Source organism: Anarhichas minor, unplaced genomic scaffold (assembly GCF_050575085.1).
Source record: "Anarhichas minor isolate MPS153535 unplaced genomic scaffold, ASM5057508v1 ptg000003l, whole genome shotgun sequence".
In the NCBI taxonomy this organism is placed as follows: Eukaryota; Metazoa; Chordata; class Actinopteri; order Perciformes; family Anarhichadidae; genus Anarhichas; species Anarhichas minor.
Window position 1 is genome coordinate 3,577,585 of NW_027466449.1, and position 21,645 is coordinate 3,599,229.

Here is a 21,645-nt window from a genome sequence, read left to right on the forward strand (position 1 = left end):
CTGAAGCTCATGTGTTCTTTCAGGGTGGAAAGCTCTGGCTCTTTCTGCTGAAAAGATCCGCTTTCATTTTCTTTTTCTGGACTGTTCCCTGAAGTTGACAGCGAGAGGAAATGCCATCAGACATACAGATCAGTGTTTATAAACTCTGGCGAGTCTCCTTCCTCCTCCGACCCATAAACATAAATCATCTGCCTCTCTAAGAAATGCATGTGTCTTATATGACAGCAGGTATTCATAAGACCAGTGCAAGTGACAACATAGAGCTGTTAGAAAATTCAACAAACATAAACATTGAAGACCAATTTTTATTGCAATGAAGAAGATCACTGTAGCCTATATATACACGTTGTACTATATTCACAAATATAGAAGGAGATATAGTATGTTATACAAACAAAAGAAGAAATAAAATGTGCACTGTCTAACTGTTTCCCCATTTAGTTTGTGGTTTTGCGGGTTTAAACTGAGCTTGTGTTCAATTCCTAACACAGCTGCTGCAAGTTTCCCAGCCTGGGACAAAGCCTGGCGTTGATAAGGACTCTCAATACTGCTTATTGACAAAAAGCCAAATACCTTGAACACTTATGGTCCTTCTCGGCTTAGAGAAGCAAACAACAGTCTCAGAAGTGGGGAACTTATTAGAGCGAGCGCAGCAGCTGTTAATGAATTAACTGCAGGATAATGTACATTACTGTGCAACGTTTTTAGGCTACTATAAACAGTCTTAATGGAAAGCATCATCATTATCAACCTATTCATCACATGCACAAAACAAATCATTTCCATTTCTAGTAGGTCCAAACATGATTTGAAACGACGCTTGTTTCCATGGCAGCGTCATCAAAAGACTATTACATCAGAGGAGTTATGAAGGGGATACTGGCTTTCTGTGTGATGTGTTATTAGTGGTCAGTGAATCCGGACATGGGGAAGGGTCTGGCGAATAGCTCCACCCGCTGGCGGAGCTCCGCGATGCGCGACACCGTCTCTTGGTCCTCCAACAGGAAGGACTTAAAGCTGGACAGATTTCCTGAGAAAGAGCAATAAAGAAAAAAAGTGAATATAAAACCCTGTACAACATTGAACCTCCTTAAAACTTTTAAATGTTTTCCTTTAGATGCACATCATCATGTCACTTTTGAACACATTATCTCTGGTTCTCCTTAGTAACAATGCATTAGACAGCCTTCTCACCAAACATCGTGTCATCATGATGCGTCTAACACTATATAAAACACACTCTTCCTCCTCTCTCACCAGTCTTCTTTTTCACATCCAGTGCGATCTGAATCCCTTCATCAATAAACTCCACAACCTTTTCAAAGGCTGCCTCCTTGAACTGTCTGGAGGTTAGAGCCGGAGTTCCTGTCAGAAAAACAGTATAATAATTAAATATTAAGGTGAGGTTAAGAGAGACACATGCTGACAGGTTGACTGACAGGCCGATGAATATACAGACAAATCATACAGACAGAGACACGTCACACAGACAGACACACAAAGGGAGAACAAAAGGTCCAATAACATTTGGGTAGCAAGACTGAGTGGTTGACAGATTCGGCCCAAACAACCTCTCCTCCTGCAGCTCTTCACCATCAATAACCAGATAACCAGTACATCCTGTACAAGCTTTTTATCTACTCGTCTGAGTCCTCCTGGAGTCATAGCGCTCTTGTCTCCGGGGCAGGTGTTCTTGTTGGCGGTGATGGACACCAACTCCAGGACCCTCTCAGCTCGAGCCCCGTCCATCCCGTGGGGTCGGAGGTCAACCAAGGCCAGGTGGGTGTCTGTTCCACCTGAGAGGAGGAGGAGGAGGACGAGGAGGACGAGGAGATATTTACTGTTTTTGCTCATAATGTGTCTGACAGTGTGATGAAATATCCTTCACTCTCCACTCAAACCTTCATACAAACAATGATAAAGTTTTCACTTTTCTCTTTGTATTGCCCCCCCCCCATTTAACTGTCAAGTGAAGGTTACGTGACTTTTTCCAAAGTTATGAACCGAATGCAAATTGGGTTGGAGCAATTGCATCAGGTACTTTGAGTGGTAGAAGTGCAATATTACTTTAAATGCTCAATTTAAATCCATATTCAATGAAAAGAACCCCACACAAACATAAAAAAAACTTCTTATGTATATGTACATATATATATATATATGTACATATATATATATATGTACATATGTTTTGTCTTGTTACTTGTTCCACTGGTTGTATTTTTCAATCTATTGTTGTATGCTAAATAATATAAACTATTTGTGTGCATTTATATCAAAATCCTTCTAATTTACTGTACTCCTAACTCCCAGCCAGCCATCATATAAGCTTTAGTGTCCTGCATATAAAAGTTGCAGGTCAGCGTTCATCTATAAGCTATTATAGCCTGCAGTGATAATATGACTCGGATGCGTGTTTGGGTGTCAGTTTGGAAGACTTATTGTTTACATTTCCCACACTTCAGTGGTTGTAGTTCAAATAAGATGTATTCATTTCAGAGAGGGTGGTCTAATGTGACGACTCCAGACTGTGTGACTAACATTCTGTAATTTACATTAATTCCTCTTGACGTTAAGTCACATGAAAACATCTAGTTTCATGCAAGAAAAATGTCAGAACCACTCAGGCAAAATCTCACATCATTTCATGGCACATTTAGCAAAACTGTAGCCAACATAATAACTGTCAGATAATGCCTATAACATGTCAGCCTAAATGCATTGGAATGTTATGTAACATCTCGTTAGAATCATAAGAATGTGACTTATTCTAGTCAGTCATCAGACAGCGTCATCACAGCCATCCAGCTGTGAAGGAGCAGATTGCAACCAACTGAAACTTCTCCCGTGTGCAAAGCGTGTAGGAGAACGCCGAGGCTGATGCGAAAGCACCAATGGCCTTATCTAGAGCTATAGTGCTTGCTTTGTCAGGTCTGGGCTACTGCCGAAACATGGCGGCATCTCTCTGTATGTAGATATAAACGGCTCATTCTAAGGTAACAAAAATATAACTATTCTTATTTTTAGGTGATTTTGCACTGAAGAAAACATACTTATTAATATTATATTCCGTTTCTGCTAATGGATCCCCCTAAATGCTACACACTGTACCTTTAATTTAGAGTGTTCTTTCTTTCTGAGTACAAGCTCACTCACTGTCCTCCGTCTGGCAGATCCAGGCCCATGATGCGGTCATGGGGCTGCAGTACAGATGTGTAGGCTGCAAAGTTAGCGGGGGATCCAGAGTACAGCTGAACGTTGACGCCCCACAGACTTGGGTCCAGACCGAAGGCGAAGAGTGCTCGCTTCTGACACAGCAGCTCAATCTTGTCAACGATCTCTGCACCTCCATAGTACCTGAGAAAGACGACATTTTAAAGTATCTTATTATATTGTATTATTTTATCTCGTATTTTGTATCGTATCGCATTATTCTGTATCGTTGCGTATTGCATCGTTACATATTCTATCGTTAAGTGTTATGTCTTGTATCGCATTACACCATTATGTATTGTATCGTATTACATTGTTATGTATTGCATTGTATTATTTCATAGCGTTTCATATTGTATCGCATAACAGTGTATTATGTTCGACAGTACTGTATCATATTATGTTGAATTGCATCATATAAATTGTAGTTTGGGGGAGTAAAATTGCCATATAATTAAATTTAACAAAACTGTACACTTGGGCTTCTGAAAATCGTTCAAAATGTTATAATAATTGTAACAATTTATTTTGGAAAGTGCATTGTCCCTGTCGTCACCTTTGTCCTGGGTATCCCTCAGAGTATTTGTTGTTCAGACAGGAGCCCTGAGCCTCGAGCGCTGCACGGCTGCAGAAGTTCTGACAGGACAAACAAGCACAGTGTCAAGATCCACAGCCACACGCCGAACATTTTATTTATATCATGCTTATATATTCAGAACACTGTCACCATCCAAATACAGTATAACCTTTTTCTCCTGTTACATGACGAAGGGTGACTGAACACCCCTGCTCTTTTTCAGCAAGGCCCAGCTACACAGCACAACCACAGTCCAAACTTTACTTGTCCAGTATGCAATTTACTTCAACTAAACCAATTATAATGACAATAAGGCAATTTCCAGAGTCAGAGGATGATAAGCAAAGATATTTTAATCTGTTGAATTTGTTTCATAAATCTTACAGAATGTTCATTACAGTCTTTTCTGGAAACTGCAAAACGGATTAGTTTATCTCAAAATAATAAAGTTTTAGAGGTGATATATTCAAATTAAAAGAGAAATATGGAGGAATCTAATACTGAATCCCTGTGGGGTTCAGCACTGCCATTTTCCCAAAGACACTTGAGAGTCAGAGGAGTGATGGAGCTGCAGAAAAGGAAATGAATGTAAATGAATTTTTCTCCCCGTCTCAGGCAGTTTTTTTTCTCCCACTCTCACTTCTGCTCGTCTTCTCTCTCTGTCTCCCTCCCTGGCCTCCTCTGCCTTGTTATTATACTAAACCTGTCACTGTTCTGGGATCCCTCAATCATTCCAGTGGGATTTAAACCCAGTCCCCCATGTGACACAAAACTCTCTCCATGACTTTTCAAAAAAGGTGTCTCTCCATTGGGAGTCAGCCTGCTGCAGTGACTGACTGACAGCACACGCATGAGAAGATGAAAAATCTTTTAGATGTCATTGTGATTGATAGTGCTGTGGATTGATGATTACTGGAGAGTAGTGGCATGAGAGCTCCCTTCTTTTCCCACAGCTTCCACTTAGATGGAATCACTGACTAGCGAGGAGAAAAATGCAAAGGAAATCTCTGAACTCTCTGAAGAAAACAATAAATTCTAGAAACTATACATCTCTGGTGACTTGCGGTTGCGCTGTCGTGTGTTGTGGCTGGTAGCAACTTAAATTGGCAAAACCAATGCTTAAAAATCTTTCTATCTCTCTCTCTCTTTCTCGTTTGAATACAGGAACCAGTGGGGGATTAGAGCTCGCTAAGAGACGGCTCCCCTCCAGCTGACAACCAACATCCAACAACCCCGATCCCTCCCTTCATCCCTTTACCCATAACCCTTTATCCTTCGACCCCCCTCCCTACATCCGTCATCCTCCTTCCGGACCCTTAATCCATCTCTCCATCTCGTTATTGACATGGTCTTTGTTGAACATCAACACTCGACTGCTTCTGTCTCTCTCCTCTTTACCTCTGATGCGATGAGCTCCAGTCCCCGACACTGCCTTTCCTTCTCCTGCTGCAGGAGGCTCCACATCTCCGGGTCGTCCTGGGCCAGGTTCTCCTGCCCCGTCCACCCGTCTGCGCTGCTGAGGCCTCGCCTGCACGACTCCGCTGTGACCTGCCCTTCTCGGCCCAGACATCCTGAGACCCTGAGGAAGAGGGGCTGCATGGGGCGGTGGGTAGACACACAACATTACTATTTTGGCCAACAACTACATGTCCACTTCTTAAATAGTTGTGAAACTAAGCCCATAGCATGCCTAAGCCCATAGCTTATTTACCATACATCTGCCATCACTCCTCATGCAGGCACACTCATTATTTCCTGGCTGTTATTGTTCGGGGCTGTCAATCATATCAGCTGTCTAGATCAGCTGGTCTCTCTAGCCACTAGCACAACGACACAAGGACATCGTTAGCCTATCATCTGGCTGCTGTCTTTCTTTAGATACGATTGTGTCTCTACCTTCAGTTCGTTCAAGCTGCTGTTGCGCAACCCTCCACCTCCCCATCTCCGCCCAATCTTCGCAGATTCATCAACTTCATCAACTCATCATTCTATCAACCTCATCAGCCACCATCACCACCAGTGTCTGGACTCCACGGGGGGGATTTATATTGTTGCCGCTCAGGGCAATCACAACTCGATCATAAATCTCCTCGTTGAGTTCAAGCTCCAAAGAATTTCTGTGTAACTCATTAACGCAGCATCCGTCATAATAAACGTTAACTACTAATCATTCACTTGTCTCTCCTGATGGAACTTACTGTTCTGTTTAACGACTCAGGGTGGTTAATAAAAACCTTCATGAGGAGACACAGGATTTGATGCAACTCTCCATTGTTATGAACTGTCTGTGCAGAGCAAAACTTTCTGAGGCGTTTTGTTGTTGTTTTCCAGGATTACTCCTTTGGTGTCTTTTGAAAACCTCAGAAAGAGTGAGCGTGTGCAAAACACACTTTCATCACTCAAAATTATAATACTTTGCACCGGCGGTTTGGAAACCAGGGAGTTAGAATAATGGGCCTTTTGATGTTCTAAACAATCCATTAAATGAAAGGCGGTGAAAATAAAAAGTGCTATTCAGTGGAAAACCTTGGACATGAAAAGTGATATGTGGCTGGCCACGCAGGCAGTGACTTATTTATCAGGGTTTTGTTTGTTGAAGGCAGCTTGTAGCTGCGTGATAGTTACAGAACCCTTCCTTTGGCTTAATAGAGCGATTACTGTTCAGGCATAATATATGTTGAAGCTAGTCTCCTTTCATCTATTGTGTTCATTATGTTTTCTAAGCTTTGAGTAAATTAAGTCTTACACAAAGGGCGGAGTGTACAGTCAACTTTCCTTCAAATACAAATATTCTAGGACAAACAGCAGCACTCTTCTTATTTGAGGACCTGCGATAATCAGTTATCAGACAAATACGGTGACACTTACTCAACTGGACTGACAAATTAAAAACAACACAAAGTCGGGCACAACGGGCTTCTTCAAACCACACATTTCCTTCGTAGTTGAGGGGACCCGGGTTGACGAGCTGACCTACTTTGCTGTAAGAGGTGATTTAGTTACAACAGCTCTTAGGAAGCAGGGTGAGAGATCTTCTAACACAGATGCAAGTGTAAATGTGCATACATTTAAATAAGCTCTAAAATAAATGCATAATGTACTCACCCGTATTGTTTGCCGTAACGACAGAGAAAGCATGCCTGTGACAGTTGAGCGCTGGGAAAATAGAAAACTTTTCAAAGAGCAAAGGGTGAAAGTGAAATCAGGACTGGAGGAAGGCCAAGGACATTTGTGCTTTGTGTCACTGATAAAAGCAACTGCAACAGTAAATCATCCGTTTCATCCCACTCTGCGTCAGAGTTCTTTGAAGAAGAAATATCTTATCCGTCTGTACAATGAACAGGCAAGGTGTTTATTTGATTAAAAAAACGACACAATTTTGTCTCTAAAGATGTATCTATTTCACGTCTTCACTTCTGTCAATGCATATTCAGAAAACAAAACAATACTACACACAAAGTGATATGGTAAATTAAGTCGCTGCTTTTTGTTCAAGACAATGTGGAGCTTTTAGCAGATGAGTGTAGTTTCAGACAACACGAGGCTCACGTTATCAATCTCATTAATCTCATTGACACGTTAACACAAGGAACTGCACTCACTGACGTGTTGAAAATAGTATTTAACAGCGTATAAAAACAGTCAATCTCAAGCCTATTTTAAAAACTGAACACATGGTTTTTGAAAGATGTATGAGAAGTCAGTGTTTGATATCTCAGAATTGATCATCCGAAGTGCTGCTGGTTTTGCTCTGTCTGAAAATTGTGGTCCGGACAGACTTTCTGCACCAGCCTGTAGTCGGTGCCGGTGAAAGCGATGAAGATGCAGATAACCTTAAACGGTTTGGCGCAGATCCAGGCTGCTTGGGACTGGGTGTTTTCTGAGTAGCAGGTCTGCCCCGGGTCATACATGCAGGGCTTGGTCTTCTTGGACCGGTTGGTTCTCTGGTATTCGATCCGGCAGTTGAGTTCGGTCACCATCATCATGTCCTGCTGCGGCTTCTGATGGTCGGGAGGAGTAGAGCTGGTGGACTGAGGTGGGCTCTGGAACTGGGACGTCAGATCTGGAACCAAGACCGAGTTTTTGGTGTGAACGCCCTGAGCCGCTGGATCCAAAACCTCCCATCCTACCGCTTTGGAGGGTGGGACGATGCTGACGGATATGTTCCCCAGACGGGACGAGTTGTGGCGGAAGTAGACGCTGAATGTGCCGTTGATGTGGTCAACGATTTTCCCCGTCACCAGGAGGCTGAACTTCACTGTTTTCACGTTAAAGTAAAAATCGCCCCAGCCCAGGATCTTCTTGGTCTTTGGGGATGTTTTTGCCGCCGGTTTGGATTTAGGAGGGGGGCGGTACAGATACTGATCAAGGGCTTGGGAAAAGTTCTGTGGCCATCCGTACGGGCCGAGAGAGCCGTAAGCAGGTGTTTTTTGTTTGGTGGAGATGATCTGTAGGTCTTTGAAGATATGTTTAACTTTCAAATCAGCTCCCACAGTATCTCCTGCGACTCCTTCTTCCTCTCTCCATTGTTGGCTCTGAAACTCCAAGGGCTTGGCTGTTTCTTGGACCTGTGGAGAGCAAAATGTAAATTAAGAAAAGACTTAAAATGCAAGTGCTCTTTTTTCTTAAATTAAAGGGTAAATTCTCACAAATCCCTGAAAAGCACATTTCTCATTTAACGTTACCTTTATTCCACAGTGGTAATCATGCAGATGGTTTTGTTTTTTATTTAACTTTATGGTGCTGAACTCAAAAAGAGCATATCTATTGCCTCCACACAGCGTCGGCTGAGCCTGCGGCTCGCAGCTAACAGCGCTAACAACGGCAACCGATAATGCTCTGAATATCGTATAGAGAACCTTTAAGTTGGGAGATATCTGTTTCTGCAACTGCCTCAATACAATGGAGATTACGGGGCCATGTTTGTGGTGCTAGTTTGTACTGAGAAACCTTCCCAATTTAGAAAACACTGACAGTAGGGATTGTCCAGAGTAACGGGGACACTGTTTCTTGGGAGATGTGTTGCTGTTGACTTTCTATGCCGTTAACACCACAAACAATATCCCACTCACCTCTGTTGTTTGGGGATGGATGCTGATATCTCAGGGACAGATATCTCGAAACCTGAGCAAATAAAACCAAACCTCTTCATAGCCAGGCACTACTAGATTTAATGTACAACTTATCTTTTATGATCTTGCCTTTCTGTGATACAATTTTTCTTGGTCCATTTCTTCTCAACAGTGGGCAACAAAAGCGGACTACTGACATCATACAATAAATTGGTTGACGGTTTTAAAGGTTTCCAGGAATTTCTGATGTACCTCTTCAAATCATACTGACAAATAATTGCTATTGTCCATTTTAAACAGAGTACAGGGTCTGTGTCGGTTTGATACACCCAGATAGCTCAAACAGGGCCAGAAACTGCTCCAGTGGGGTTATTGTCATTCCACATTCATCAGAGGTACTTTAATACTTGTAAATCGTTTTGAAGAGCTCATTCATAATAAATATAGCCTCAGAACATGTTTTGTGTAGGATGCATTGTAGAAGGTGACAAGACCGATGAGCGAGAAGAAAGAGGCCTCTAGACCAACAGGACGACCGCAAATGAAGGACAGTGTTTCCGTGTTGCTGCAGCAGATAATCGATTCAAAGATAATTATGGTTTGATGTCCTCTGAATGAGAATGTCTTAAAATTGACTGTGATCAATAGGTCAGCCCCTTTTTTAACGATATCGAGCAACCAGTAAATGTAAAAACTAATGACTATGCAGTTGAATTCAGGTGTCAAGACTTTATCTCCCATAACACACTTCCATTTTTAAGTGGAAGCGATCGGATGCAGTGTGGGAGACAAGTCAAAGTTGTTTATGCCTCTAGAGAATTGAGACATGAGTTGGGCAAAAGGTTCTGTGCACTTGTTTTTTAGGACTTGATTTCCATTTTCATTATAATGTGTCGAAGGCAGATTGAGGTTTAGTGTTATTCTCCCCCATATTTCTAAAATACACAGCTCCATCATTCCTCACCAACAGGTGGGACTCACAACACCTCTAACCACCCCAGCCCTGTGTGCCAATCTCCGTCTTCTCCTGTAACCAAGTCAGCTCTAGCTGTGCCTATTGTCACAAGCCTGAATCTCCAGCTATGTGCTGTGCTCACCTTCACTAATTAGAGCCCACTGTGTGACAGCCATGTCATTGGCTCTGTGTCAAGATGCCAGCACAGTGACTGCAACTGAGCAACAGCGGTGGAGTGGATGCACGCACAACACCTGTGCAAAGGCACCTGCAGAAGCAGAAAAACTGAGAAACCTGAGAGCAGTAATTGCATTTTAAGGGCCCGAGAAAACATTTTTTGCCATTGGCTAAAAAGATACTAACTGTGTCCATTTTTCACCACTCAAAAACAAAGTGATGGGGAGATTAAACTTGTCAAACTGACAAAGGCTGCACAATCATAGCTCAGCTAACGCAGCACAAAATGAGGTTGTTCTGAGGTATTCTTCTGACAGTTTCAATGTTAAAGCTACAGATGCTGCAGTCTGCTGCTCATGCAGCAAAGTAAGTTAAATTAAAGACAAGAGAGACAATTAAGTTACAAGTATGCCTGAAAGAGAATTACAGACCACAACACTGGAACAAATTAAAATTTGGACGATGGAAAAGACCCATTTGGGCTGAACTTCACCATCTAATAGAAGAGTCAACTTTGATCAAGTCCCCTAGACAGTCTCACATCATAAGATACAACTAGTCTTCAATCCTGAGCCTGCATGAAGAAAAACAGATCACATCAGAACAAAAGCATGTCATTCCTAGAATGAAACAGCATGTCACGAACTATTCAATGGAATATTTTCAAGTTAAATCTGAAATCAGATCAAAACCTTCCTACTTCACACCAGAGCACATGTAAATTAACTCGTTCTCAACTCTGTCTGCTTCTGTCAACTTACATATTATCCTTTAAAACTGCCACAACTGATCATTATTTCTTTCTATATTCTTTCTCAACAGAACGGTTTCAAATCTATCAGAAATTATTGATGCTGATTTACTATTAATGAATTCAGAACCAACATATCCTCAGAAAAGAAACTGACCATTTGATTGGGAGACAATGCAGCAATATATGAGCAGTGGCAGATCTAGAACATGAGGGAATTACCCACAAATTACCTGCAGAACACTTCAGAGAGCCACCTATACAACATCGTACGTTAATAATGAGCAACACGGAGCAGAAGAGCGGCGGTTCGCTGATCTTACTCACCGCTGAAGGGAGAAGCCACAGACAGGTGATGGCAAAGTTCAAACACAGCGCCCTCATTTTGCAGTAACAGCAGCAACGTTTCTCCACGCAGAGAGCCCGCGTGTCTTCAAGGCAGTCTGCCCAAATTAATAAGTGGTGATTTACTGAGTTTAAGCTTACGCTCACTTTAGAAGTAGAGAAGACTTTCCGCAGCGAGAGACTCACAAATCCCCAAGATCTGGAGTGAATACTCGGCTCAGTGCGCCCCCCCCCCCCCCCCCCCCCCCCCAGTCTTCTCTCTCTCTCTCTCTCTCTCTCTCTCTCTCTCTCTCTCTCTCTCCACTTTTTCGTCCTCTCTCTATCTCCCCCCCCCCCCACGCTTCTTTATTTTAACATGACCAAAAATTTGAATAAAGCATTAAATGCCTCTGGAGGAAAATTGTGCTTAGTACTCAATTGAGACTAATTTGTAGTTGGCTAATTGGTAATGTAGAAGCACACACACACGCGGGCACGCACACCCATCACACTTGCCTCCCTGCTCATTTTCACCACCTGGCCGGCCCTTATTATGAATCATCAACCCGGGGAAAGGCGCTCTCAGGCGGGCACAGTTTGACAGCCCTCCCCGCTGTCCCCGCATACTGCAGCCACGGGGAGGCTGACAAAATGACAAGGGCTCTCTCCGGGAAATGTACAAATCACTGACAAGTCTGGTGAAATTCTTCCAGTGCCTCAGCTTTTCAGTGGAATTTCAAGCCAACAAATCACTGTGAGTATAGGACACTAGCCAACCAGAGAAGTTGTCTTTAATAAAGAATGAGGCCTGCAAATATAGAGACCCATGAAATGTTAAGCTCCTCTTTGTTCAAACAGGCCTTCTTCAACATTTTAGGAGCTTATTAGCCTGCTTCATGTGCAATAATTGATGATTGTGATTGACTTCACATTGAAGCTATACTATTTGACGACATTTCCGATGAAATCATATATCCCATCCGTGAGAAAATCATTAAGATGAAAAAATGCATAGTTAACTGACCAATAGATAATGGCAATGTAACCGGAAATGATGGGTGCGAAACTATAGAGACATGAAACAGTTTGAGATCCTAATTTTTGTGTCGGACTTTTTTTGTTATCTTTCTAGTCTTTGTATAGTCATAGGAAAGAACAACACAAGATAAATAAAAAAATATTAGATATGTATTAAACTAAATATGCGTAGACATTGTTGTGAAAATGTTCATAAGTGAACATCTTGTTGACATAAAGTATGCAGCTAGAAATAGAGAGCTATGGATGCCCTGAACAGGTACGCCATTATCTGGACCGAAATTCAGTTTTGTTTGCGCATGCGTACGCAGGAGAGCAAACATTATTCTAATTAATGGTGAAAACAGTTCACACCCTCGCTTTATACAACAGACATAAACATCTTAATGCGAAAGGAAGAAAAAGAGTATCTACACTAGGGGCGGTCTTTGTTCAAAGTAGAGGCGTGGTCAGATTACCATACTCCCACAATGCATAGCGCACGTGGGGTAGTTGTAGGCTAAACCGTTTCCATGTAACTCTCATCCATGTTATTTTGGTACTATTCTTAGAGGTATTTGATATATACGGTTTATTTCGGGACTCCAAACAATTTCATCAATGGTGGTATTTAAACAAGAAACCCTGAGTTAGTCTTGTAAGGCGGAGAATGGCGTCGGACACTCTGTCGGTTAGGGAGTACACACTCTTGATTCTCTTCAGATCGCATAAATCTTTCGCCTTTTACTAAAGATTTCCGTGGAGAGGATCAACAAGAGTTTCAACTAATTTTTTGATGCCCTGCGTATGTGGGGCTTCCTAACGGTGTACAAAAACAAAACTCTGACAGTACCAGCATTAGAGAAAGTCATTACGGGTATTAATATGCCGAGGATGTTGGTTGATAAAGATTATCATGGAGAAGTGTTAAAGGACAATATATCTACATTTTGATACCCTGCACTAGGCGGGGCTTCCTACTTACGCAATTTTAAACGACGTCATCATATCCAGCGGAGGTCTTAGTGAGTCTGAGTAAGTTGCACAACGTCTCAGCCAGAGCCATCCTGGAAAGCTTTGACAATTGTCACACATTGTCTTCAAAATGTACCTAATCGTATAAATACATCGCTGAGACGCTTGAAATAGCGTTTTAGTCGCCACTGCCTTGAAAATAAAACCTGTGTTTTCTCTGTTCTTTAATTTATTCGCGCTCTATATCTTTGCACGCTTTCCTACTTTGTACAGAATATGTTGCACAATCATTTCCATCGGGAAGAATTAAGTTCGTATCTGTCCGCTTCTCTAAAACAGTGAAGCAGTCCTTTAAGACAGGCATCAAAACAGTTGCTCTACGTGACCACGAGAGGGCGCCACTTAGAAATAAACCCAAACCACAAGAATCCACATCAACTTCTCGACATATCTATCAAGCAGACCAATGTGTGACATTTTAAATGACAAACAATAAAGTTGTGTATCCCCTTACAATAAATCAATAAAATATATTTTTATGGCAGCAGAAACTTGTATTTCTGTCCAACAGAAAACCTTTTTTTGTTGAATGTCAACAGTAAAATGTTGATTTGAGGAATTTCAACCGAAATGTAAAACACCCGAGCTACATGCATGACTTCATGGTCTGTGAAAGGGAGCTGAATTTTGCCAAGTCGCCTGTGAGGGGCAGCAAAACACTAGCGGCGTGAAATCTGCAGGAAATTGAAGGAAGAAGAAGAAGAAGAAGAAGAAGAAGAAGAAGAAGAAGAAGAAGAAGCAGCAAAAGACACGCTGCTGTTCTGTCTCAGGTTACCAGAGAGTTGCTTTCTCTCGTCTGTGGATCTATTGTGGTCATCGCTGACATCCGTCCTGTGTGCCAGCTGGTGAAAGAGGAGGAGCGTTTACATGCTGCATGAAAACAAAATAAACTCGTGGAGGTTTATTTTGGTAAGTGCCTAAGACAATGCGTCAAGTGGACCAGATGAGGAACAAATTCATGTCTCCACCAGCTGACCACCACGTTTAAAATCGTGTTATCCTGTATACTGCTGATCATTCATAAATTAGTCATGGATGCTCATGATATTGTTAAGATTGAAGACATAACAGACTGTGGCGATGCTGCTGCTGCTTGGGATAAACAAGAAGACGTTTGTGACACATCGACAACAAAACAGCAAAGGAGAAAGAAGAGTGCAATCTGGAAATATTTCACCATCTGTGATGATGACGTGACGAAGGTGGCGTGCAACATATGCAAGAGAGTTGTGGGCAGAGGCAAGAATGTAGGACATCTAACCACCAGTAATATGCACAACCATATATACTACAAACATCGCAATGTGGCAGGCATCCGAGGCACTCAGAGCAGCAGGAGATCTCAGCCAACCCCAACGACTCCTGCTTCTGCACCTGATCGACCGGGTCACACGGTGACCCAGACCATCACTGACAGCGTGGGTGAAATGATCAGCATGGATCTTTTGCCGTATTCATTTGTGGAGAACAAAGGGTTCTGTAAACTCATGAAAGTGGTGGCGCCTCATTACACGCTGCCAGCAGGCATTCACTTCAGCAACAAAGTTGTTCCGCAGCTTCACCAAAGAGTAACATCAAAAGTGATCGAGAGCCTTAGGAACATTGAGGGCAATGTTGTGCACTGCACGGCCGATATTTGGACGAGAAAGTTCTCCACCAGCTCCTACCTTTCTCTCACAGGACATTGGTTTGTACAGAAGATAGCAGCGCGCGGGGCTGTGACACGCACACGTGTCAGTGCGTTGCTCGGTATGAAGCTCATCGACACAGAGTACACTCCGGCAGAAATCTTGCAACACCTCCTGGGCCTCGTCGAAGAGTGGCAAACTGTGGTTCTGCACAGATTTACTGTTGGGTTTTTAGTCACCAACAACACTAGCAACACGGTGAAAGCCGTGTCAGACAGTGGCGTTGAGCACATTAGATGTATGGCTCACTCCATACACTTGATTGTGACGGGGGCTATCGAAGAGTGCCACGGTGTGGTTACCGCAATCAACACTGCCCGACGAATCACCAACACTGTACACATGTCGACCAAATCCGTAGCCAAGCTGCACGAGATCCAGGAGCGACTCGGACTCGCCGAGGCCGCCTTAACTCACGACGTGCCGACCAGGTGGAACACGGTGTTGTTCATGCTGCAGCGGCTGCTGGAGCAGAAGAAGGCGCTGATCGATATGTCAACAGAGATGGACCTCGGTGGGTCCCTCGCAGAGCACCAGTGGACTCTGATGGAGGCCATCGTCAAAGTGTTGGAGCCGTTTGAGGAAGCGACGCGCACAGTGTGCCAAGATGACGCGTCTATTTCCACCGTGATTCCGTGCATCCAGGCCCTCAGAGCTGCACTCAACGAACTTATCGCCAACAAGGATGTGAGTGATCTGTTGGAGACTCGCAAGCTGGTTGGCCTACTCCAGAGCCACCTCGAGGAACACTTTGAACATGTCTTTCAAACGCCCACCAACACTTATTTTAAAGCCACGCTGCTGGACCCGAGGTTTAAGATCATGCCCATGGCGCTGCTCAGCCAGCTGGACTTTGAGAGGTTGAAGGCCGCCGTGACAATGGAGGTCGAGGAGTTGCTAGAGCAGGACAGGATGCTTTCAGCAGGTGACGCTGGCTCTTCATCAGGTGCAGCGCCAGAACCGGAGGACACCAGCAGCAAGCCGACGAGCCTTTTCTGGGGTGCAATGCAGAGCCTTGTGGCAAATAATGCAGCGTCTTTGTCGAAGACGGTGACGTCGCTTGGTTTAGAGACCTACCTAGCAGAGAGCAGCCCGCAGTCACTGGCCTCTGACCCGCTGTCTTCATACTGGTCAGCAAAGATGGCACAACATCCTGCACTGGCTCGAGTGGCTGTCAAATATCTGGCCTGCCCACCGACAAGTGTCTCCTCCGAGAGGCTCTTGAGCACAGGAGAAGACGCCGTTGCTCCAGATTACAGACTTCTCCCTGCCGATGTGCCGCAGCTGGTTTTCACAAAGTACAATCTGGCCAAATTTCCTTAACATTCTGTTCTGCTCTGTTGTCGTAAAGATGCGGTTACTCTTTGTCTTATAGGTGCTGCTCTGTTGGACACGTCATTGTTCAAACCTTGAAATAAGTTTGCTAAAATATAGAAACTGATGGGGCAAAAATGTGTTTAATATATTTTACATCGAGGGAGGAAACAGATGTCAAAGACAGTATGGTAGAAAATATATATTGATGCGTTTTAAATCCATAAGGATAATTGCTACTGGGTCACATGGTTGATAACAGCGCTCCAATTTCAATCTTGATTTGAAACTGGATCCCAGCTGCCAGTCTTAAGACAAACACAGGATATGATATGAGCTTGAACTCCAGAAGCTATAACTTATTCAGCAACAGTAAAAGGTGCAACTATACTGAAACTACTCATTAAGAGAGACCCCTGTGCGTCTCTCTCCGTCTCCTCTTTTGTTTTAGATACCATGATGCCTTTTTGGAAACATTTGAAAGAAAGTTGCAGAGGGAGTTTAGGAAGTACTCTTCAGATTTTATAGGCATTTTATCAGCAGCAATTAGTGCAAACTTTAGAGACTATTTTGAGCAGCATTGCTGTTTTATACACAACTTGTTTTCATATAACTTCTTTTCAATTTGTCAGGCTCTCATGTGAAATCAAGCCCAATCTAGGAAATTGCCTTATAGCACTGTTTACTTTATTTCTTAATATAAAGCTATGTACATGTTGAAATTGCTTTGAAGCCTCTATTTACTTAACTATAAAGGACAGAGAGAGCCTTGCAAATGGTAACAAAGACCTTTTTAGATATTTTATGTAACAATAATAATTATTAAAATACCTCTATTTTTAAAAACGATAAATGAATACCATGCAAAAAATATAATATATAAATAAACGGTATAATAGGTTAATTAACAGTGACATTAAATGTAAATAAATAGCTAAATTCATGTTTTTTTTAAATTATAGCTGGTAAAAAAATAACGAAAGTTCAATGAAGGACACTCAGGTTTTGTTATGGCCAAACTTAACTAATGTGCTGTGAGATGTAACAGGAACTCTCATTGTCCACTCACTTAAAAACATGGTGAAATTGATTTAGAAATACATTGATGTATTTGTTCAATCTTCAATGTTAATTGTCTACCTTCATATCAACTAATGCATTGATTTATGACCGTGTGCAAGGCTCTCCAGGTTGTCTCTACTTCTCTTTGATGCTGGCTACAACCAGCAGGTAACTTAACAGCATCTAAGCATTTGTATTGCCATGCTAGTCACGACAAAGCCAATACATCATCTGATTGTCTCTTTCAACTTATTAATGTACGCATCAATCATCTCTCCTGCTTTACTTTGTGTTAAAGTCACAAATAAATCACAGCAAAATACAGTTCTGCCGTTGCAGACAGCATTTTGATACTTCTTTAGGTGTCAAATATAGAAAATTGCTGAAAGATCAGTAGGATCTCCAGAACAGTGGCATCTCTACTTTGTGCTCATGTTGAAAGTGTGTTGCGGGCTCTTTCAGTGCATGTTGTGTTGTTTTTTATGTCACAGTGATCTCCTCCAGCAGATCAGCAGGGAAGTAGCCCAGCTTGCGTCCAGTGCTGACCTTCAAGTAGCCGCCTTTCTCATCTCCTTTCTTTACAACAATCTGAAACACACCGTGATAAGTCCTTTACAGATTGACCATGCATGAAAACAAACTTGGAAAGTTGCTCACATTAGTGCAGTTATACCTGATCTTTCTTCAGTGTGATTTGCCCCATCTCTCTGTTTCCTACAAAGGAACGTAGCACCTTGAAAACTCTTTCCGATGCACGCACTTTTATGAGGTAGTTGGTGGGGAAGTAGCCCGACTTCTCCCCCATCTTTCCCTAACAATAGAGCGAGAACAGACTTTGAGTTCATCCGCCACAAGAAATTGGAACAAAAAGAAGCACACGACTTTAAGTGGTTGACTGCAGACAGCGGATTTCAAGGTGAAAGCTAAAAGAATCGAGAGATGATGAAGTTCAGCTCACCCTCCACCACTCTTCATTGGAGTCATCCAGTACTGTGATCCGATCCCCAGGGCTAATACACAAACAAACAATACATTTCATTTATCACTGCTTTTTTAGTCAACTAATACATTACAGTTTAAAAAAAAGTGTACTGAAAATGAGGGTAGGTTTGAATAGGCCATGCTATATACTGTAATAACTGCATGTTGGGCATTATATGCGTCTTTCAAACATACTGGAAGTCGAGGTCGTCTTTCTCTATGGCCTTGAAGCGGTAGAGAGCCAGGTAGTAGTGGGTCTGGGAGAATGTACCCTTGCTCTGTTGACAAAACAGCACTGATGCTACTGCATACGAGAACAGATTTACAATGAACACATGTACACATACATTAATACAGCTGGTGGACCAGGGCAGTACTTTTAGTTTACTTTTAGTCAGTATTTAGAACTTTTACTTGAGTAAAAGTAGTACTGTGTTACAAGTAAAAGTCCTTTATTCAAAAAACTAGTAAAAGTACAAAAATATTAGAATCAAAATATACTTAAAATATCAAAAGCAACTCAGTTTAAAGACTAGCCCATTTCAGAATAATATACAATATGTTACTGTTCATTGATGTATTTGTCATTTCAATAATTATACTAACCTGATTGATAAATTAAAATAATATATTAGAACCTATTGGGTAACTTATGTTTAACTTATGTTAAGAAAAAAGTAACTAAAGCTATAAAATAAATGTAGTAAAAGGTACAATGTTTCCCTCTGAGATGTAGTGGAGTAGAAGTTTAAAGTATAAAAAAGGAAATGCTCAAAATTGTAATTGTTTAGTTAACATGTTTCTTACCTTTTCATCTGCTTTGTCTCCTCCTTTCTCCTTCTTATCATCAGGCTTTCCTGTAGGAACATCGGACATGATGGACCCAGTAACTCAAAAATATGTTATTTTACGTGTCTTCACTATTTGGGGTATGTCACATTCTTTGTCTTTTTAATGTTTTTTTCCAAATTTCCTGTGGTCTATACAGAACATGTTACCTTCTCCTCCTTCCTCATTCTCTTTGGGCTGTTGGTTGTTCTCCTCTTCTTCTTCCTCCATCATCATCATCATCTAGAGGGAAAAAGCTGTTTGTCACAACTGTACACAAATATATTTCATATCCATTCAAAACATTCATTTTGCTTTAATACTGTTATGTCTAGATTCCTACTTAAATAATTTCCTCTACTGGTGTTAGTTAATGAATGAGTGAAAGACATGTAGAAGTTTTATCTGAGGATTTTAGGTTTTGCAGTTGGATTAAACATTTATTGCACACTCACATTTTTCTTGTCATTTTCATTCTTTTTGCGCTCCTTATTTGCCATAATGACGCCGACCCGCAGGGTGTCAAAGACGGGGTCGTTCCGGTTCGGGTTGTCTGGTTACGGACAAAGTAGTTGGCCAGATTATTAAATGAAAGTGCTGCTAACTAGATTACACACTTTCACAAATAGGCTGTACTCTTTCACAAACACAAATGAATAGAAAGGTTAAGAAACCTAGACAGCCATGACACATATTGGTATTCGGCGGACTCACTTGGATCTGCTATGTCGCTGCTGTACAGCGGGGAGCTGTAGGCCCTTCTGAAGCCAGGTGGCTGCAGGAAACAAACAGAGCATCTTGTCTCACTATTTCCAACCATTTTAGTGATGAATATCTGTCTCACCAGGGGTAAGGTCATGGGAATATGGATATGTTTTATTGCTCTTCAGAGAGGGAATAGGACTCACAATTTTGCCGAAGCACTTCTGGAACTCGACATAGGACTGACATGAATGGTGGATGTTGGTCTTGCAGTTTCTACACCTCAGAGCAAACTTGTTGTTCACTGAAAAATAAACATTGGGACAGCAATAGTGTAAGCCAGTATCAAGCACTATATGTAGAAAATAAATGACATGTATAAGACAGCATAATGTAACGTTGTTGACGTTTTGTGTGTATATTTTCTTGACATAATTACCAATACATACAGACTATCATGCGAGCGCAGACGTCACAGAACTTGGGTTTTTTGCAATAGTGGTCCTTGAACTTGTGGGGTTTGTCGTTGATCCGGAGTACAGGAGGAGGTGGTTCTGGTTCCTTCTCCTCCACCTCCACCTCCTCATCATATATAAAATAGACCTGGACACACAAAAGGTTATTTTAAAAACACCACACAAGGGCAACGTTTTGCAGGGAAGCATAGCCTGCAGGGGTAAATCATTTGATTAATAGGGACAGTGACTACTTGTCAAATATGTATGAAATATATTTGGACATGTTATCTTGATGTCCCCGTTGTTTGAAATCATACCACATATTTTCCATTATGTAGAGTTTTGTCTCTATAAAAATTGTTGGTTTGAAAAATAATGTACCCACCAATACCAATGACCAGTCCAGAGACAATATGATAAACTCTCATTGAATGTGCACTTTAAAAAAGAAAAAAACATTACCCTTCAATTGGATTTGACTGCTGCAGTGAAGTATTCTAAAGATGTGCACACACTGTCATTTACACAGTTCAGCTTCATCTATTACTTTAAAGTGTTTTCTAACCCTATACGTCCCTCACAGATCAGCCTTCGGGTGGTAAAAGACAGATAGTCAAGGCTCTTATTTTTCCAATTGACGCTGCACTGCGTTCCTGTCCCAGCTGGGGGCTATTTTAAACCAGGCCGGGAATGGCACCGCTAACAGTGGGGGGTTGACGTGGTCCTGTCACTCACAGTGTCTCCTTCCTCTCTCACTACGTTTTCAGGAGCTGGAGGGTTGTCATGGATATCAACAGAGTTTTTGTCATCCTCTCTGACACACACACACACACACACACACACACACACACGCACAAAGACAAGAAACACAAAGCCATGAGTTAGATCTACATAGCATAGCATTAACATAGCATACATAGCTTCATATCATTACCTTCCTGTGAAAAGTTTCCCTCTCTTTTGTTTTCAAACATGTAAAGCTTAAATAGGACATTTTAAAGTTTGGGTTAAAATGTTTTCACAGGACAACCTCACGGAGTGACCTGATGTAACCGACATGCTTTGTGCCGATATCAAATTACCATTCCACCTCAAAATAGTTGAGTCTTGATTATTTATTTTGGGAGACTCCTATGACACATTTTTTCAAATGAACATGTCGCTGCTTTATCACTATTGGGATTTTAATATACTGTAGAAAGACTGCGTTGGTTCGGAGGCTTTTGTGCTTTTCACTCTTGACTGTTGTAACATTTAGCTCACTTGAATTTGAATGGAGACTTGATGGACTAGATGGGGAAGAGGTACTGGAAGGAAAAGTAGGGCAAGCATTACATTTGTATTGTAGAGGTAATTGAACTTATTACAGGAAATTTACTCACTGGTCCATGTTGTTTGGTGGATAAAGTCACTACTGCCCCACCTACAAAGATAAATATAGTTTGTTAGTTTTTTTCTGAAGCACATGATTGTGAGGAGTTTTGCAACAAG

General features: G+C 41.9%; 3 protein-coding genes, 1 non-coding gene and 1 pseudogene across 4 annotated transcripts; 2 read left to right on the forward strand and 3 right to left on the reverse strand.

Annotated features, from left to right (window-relative positions):
• Nucleotides 1-902: 902 nt before the first annotated feature.
• Nucleotides 903-7,036, reverse strand: LOC142960329 (serine hydroxymethyltransferase, mitochondrial-like). The gene is made up of 7 exons (XM_076102138.1): nt 6,896-7,036; nt 5,189-5,383; nt 3,770-3,849; nt 3,157-3,357; nt 1,646-1,801; nt 1,258-1,370; nt 903-1,030 (listed from the first exon to the last, which is right to left on the reverse strand). The coding sequence occupies exons 1-7, from the start codon at nt 6,926-6,928 to the stop codon at nt 903-905; spliced, it is 906 nt and encodes a 301-aa protein (XP_075958253.1). The 5' UTR covers nt 6,929-7,036.
• A 479-nt stretch (nt 7,037-7,515) lies between these two features.
• On the reverse strand, nt 7,516-11,129 carry LOC142948649 (neurexophilin-2-like; annotated as a pseudogene).
• Nucleotides 11,130-12,789: 1,660 nt separating this feature from the next.
• On the forward strand, nt 12,790-12,903 carry LOC142960881 (U5 spliceosomal RNA). The gene has a single exon (XR_012956473.1). It is a non-coding gene; the product is annotated as a U5 spliceosomal RNA (small nuclear RNA).
• Nucleotides 12,904-14,152: 1,249 nt separating this feature from the next.
• On the forward strand, nt 14,153-16,132 carry LOC142960339 (zinc finger BED domain-containing protein 4-like). Its single transcript, XM_076102150.1, has one exon. The coding sequence runs from the start codon at nt 14,153-14,155 to the stop codon at nt 16,130-16,132; it is 1,980 nt and encodes a 659-aa protein (XP_075958265.1).
• A 1,422-nt stretch (nt 16,133-17,554) lies between these two features.
• stac3 (SH3 and cysteine rich domain 3) lies at nt 17,555-21,544 on the reverse strand. Its single transcript, XM_076094203.1, has 12 exons — nt 21,537-21,544; nt 20,890-20,968; nt 20,146-20,299; nt 19,903-20,000; nt 19,709-19,769; nt 19,450-19,547; nt 19,165-19,237; nt 18,974-19,023; nt 18,362-18,444; nt 18,144-18,195; nt 17,859-17,996; nt 17,555-17,773 (listed from the first exon to the last, which is right to left on the reverse strand). Exons 1-12 carry the CDS (start codon nt 21,542-21,544, stop codon nt 17,666-17,668), a joined length of 1,002 nt encoding a protein of 333 aa, XP_075950318.1. The 3' UTR covers nt 17,555-17,665.
• Between the last annotated feature and the right edge of the window lie 101 nt (nt 21,545-21,645).

Coding starts and splice junctions, on each gene's coding strand:
- LOC142960339 (XM_076102150.1), top strand. CDS start 14,153: ATGGATGCTCATGATATTGTTAAGATTGAAGACATAACAGACTGTGGC.
- stac3 (XM_076094203.1), bottom strand. Junction 19,024..19,164: donor GAATGAGGAAGGAGGAGAAG/GTAACATGTTCT, acceptor ATGTTCCTACAG/GAAAGCCTGATGATAAGAAG. Junction 18,445..18,973: donor GAGACAAAGCAGATGAAAAG/GTAAGAAACATG, acceptor TTTTGTCAACAG/AGCAAGGGTACATTCTCCCA.
- LOC142960329 (XM_076102138.1), bottom strand. CDS start 6,928: ATGCTTTCTCTGTCGTTACGGCAAACAATACGG. Junction 5,384..6,895: donor CGTTACGGCAAACAATACGG/GTGAGTACATTA, acceptor CGCCCCATGCAG/CCCCTCTTCCTCAGGGTCTC. Junction 1,371..1,645: donor ATGACTCCAGGAGGACTCAG/ACGAGTAGATAA, acceptor TACTGTTTTTCT/GACAGGAACTCCGGCTCTAA.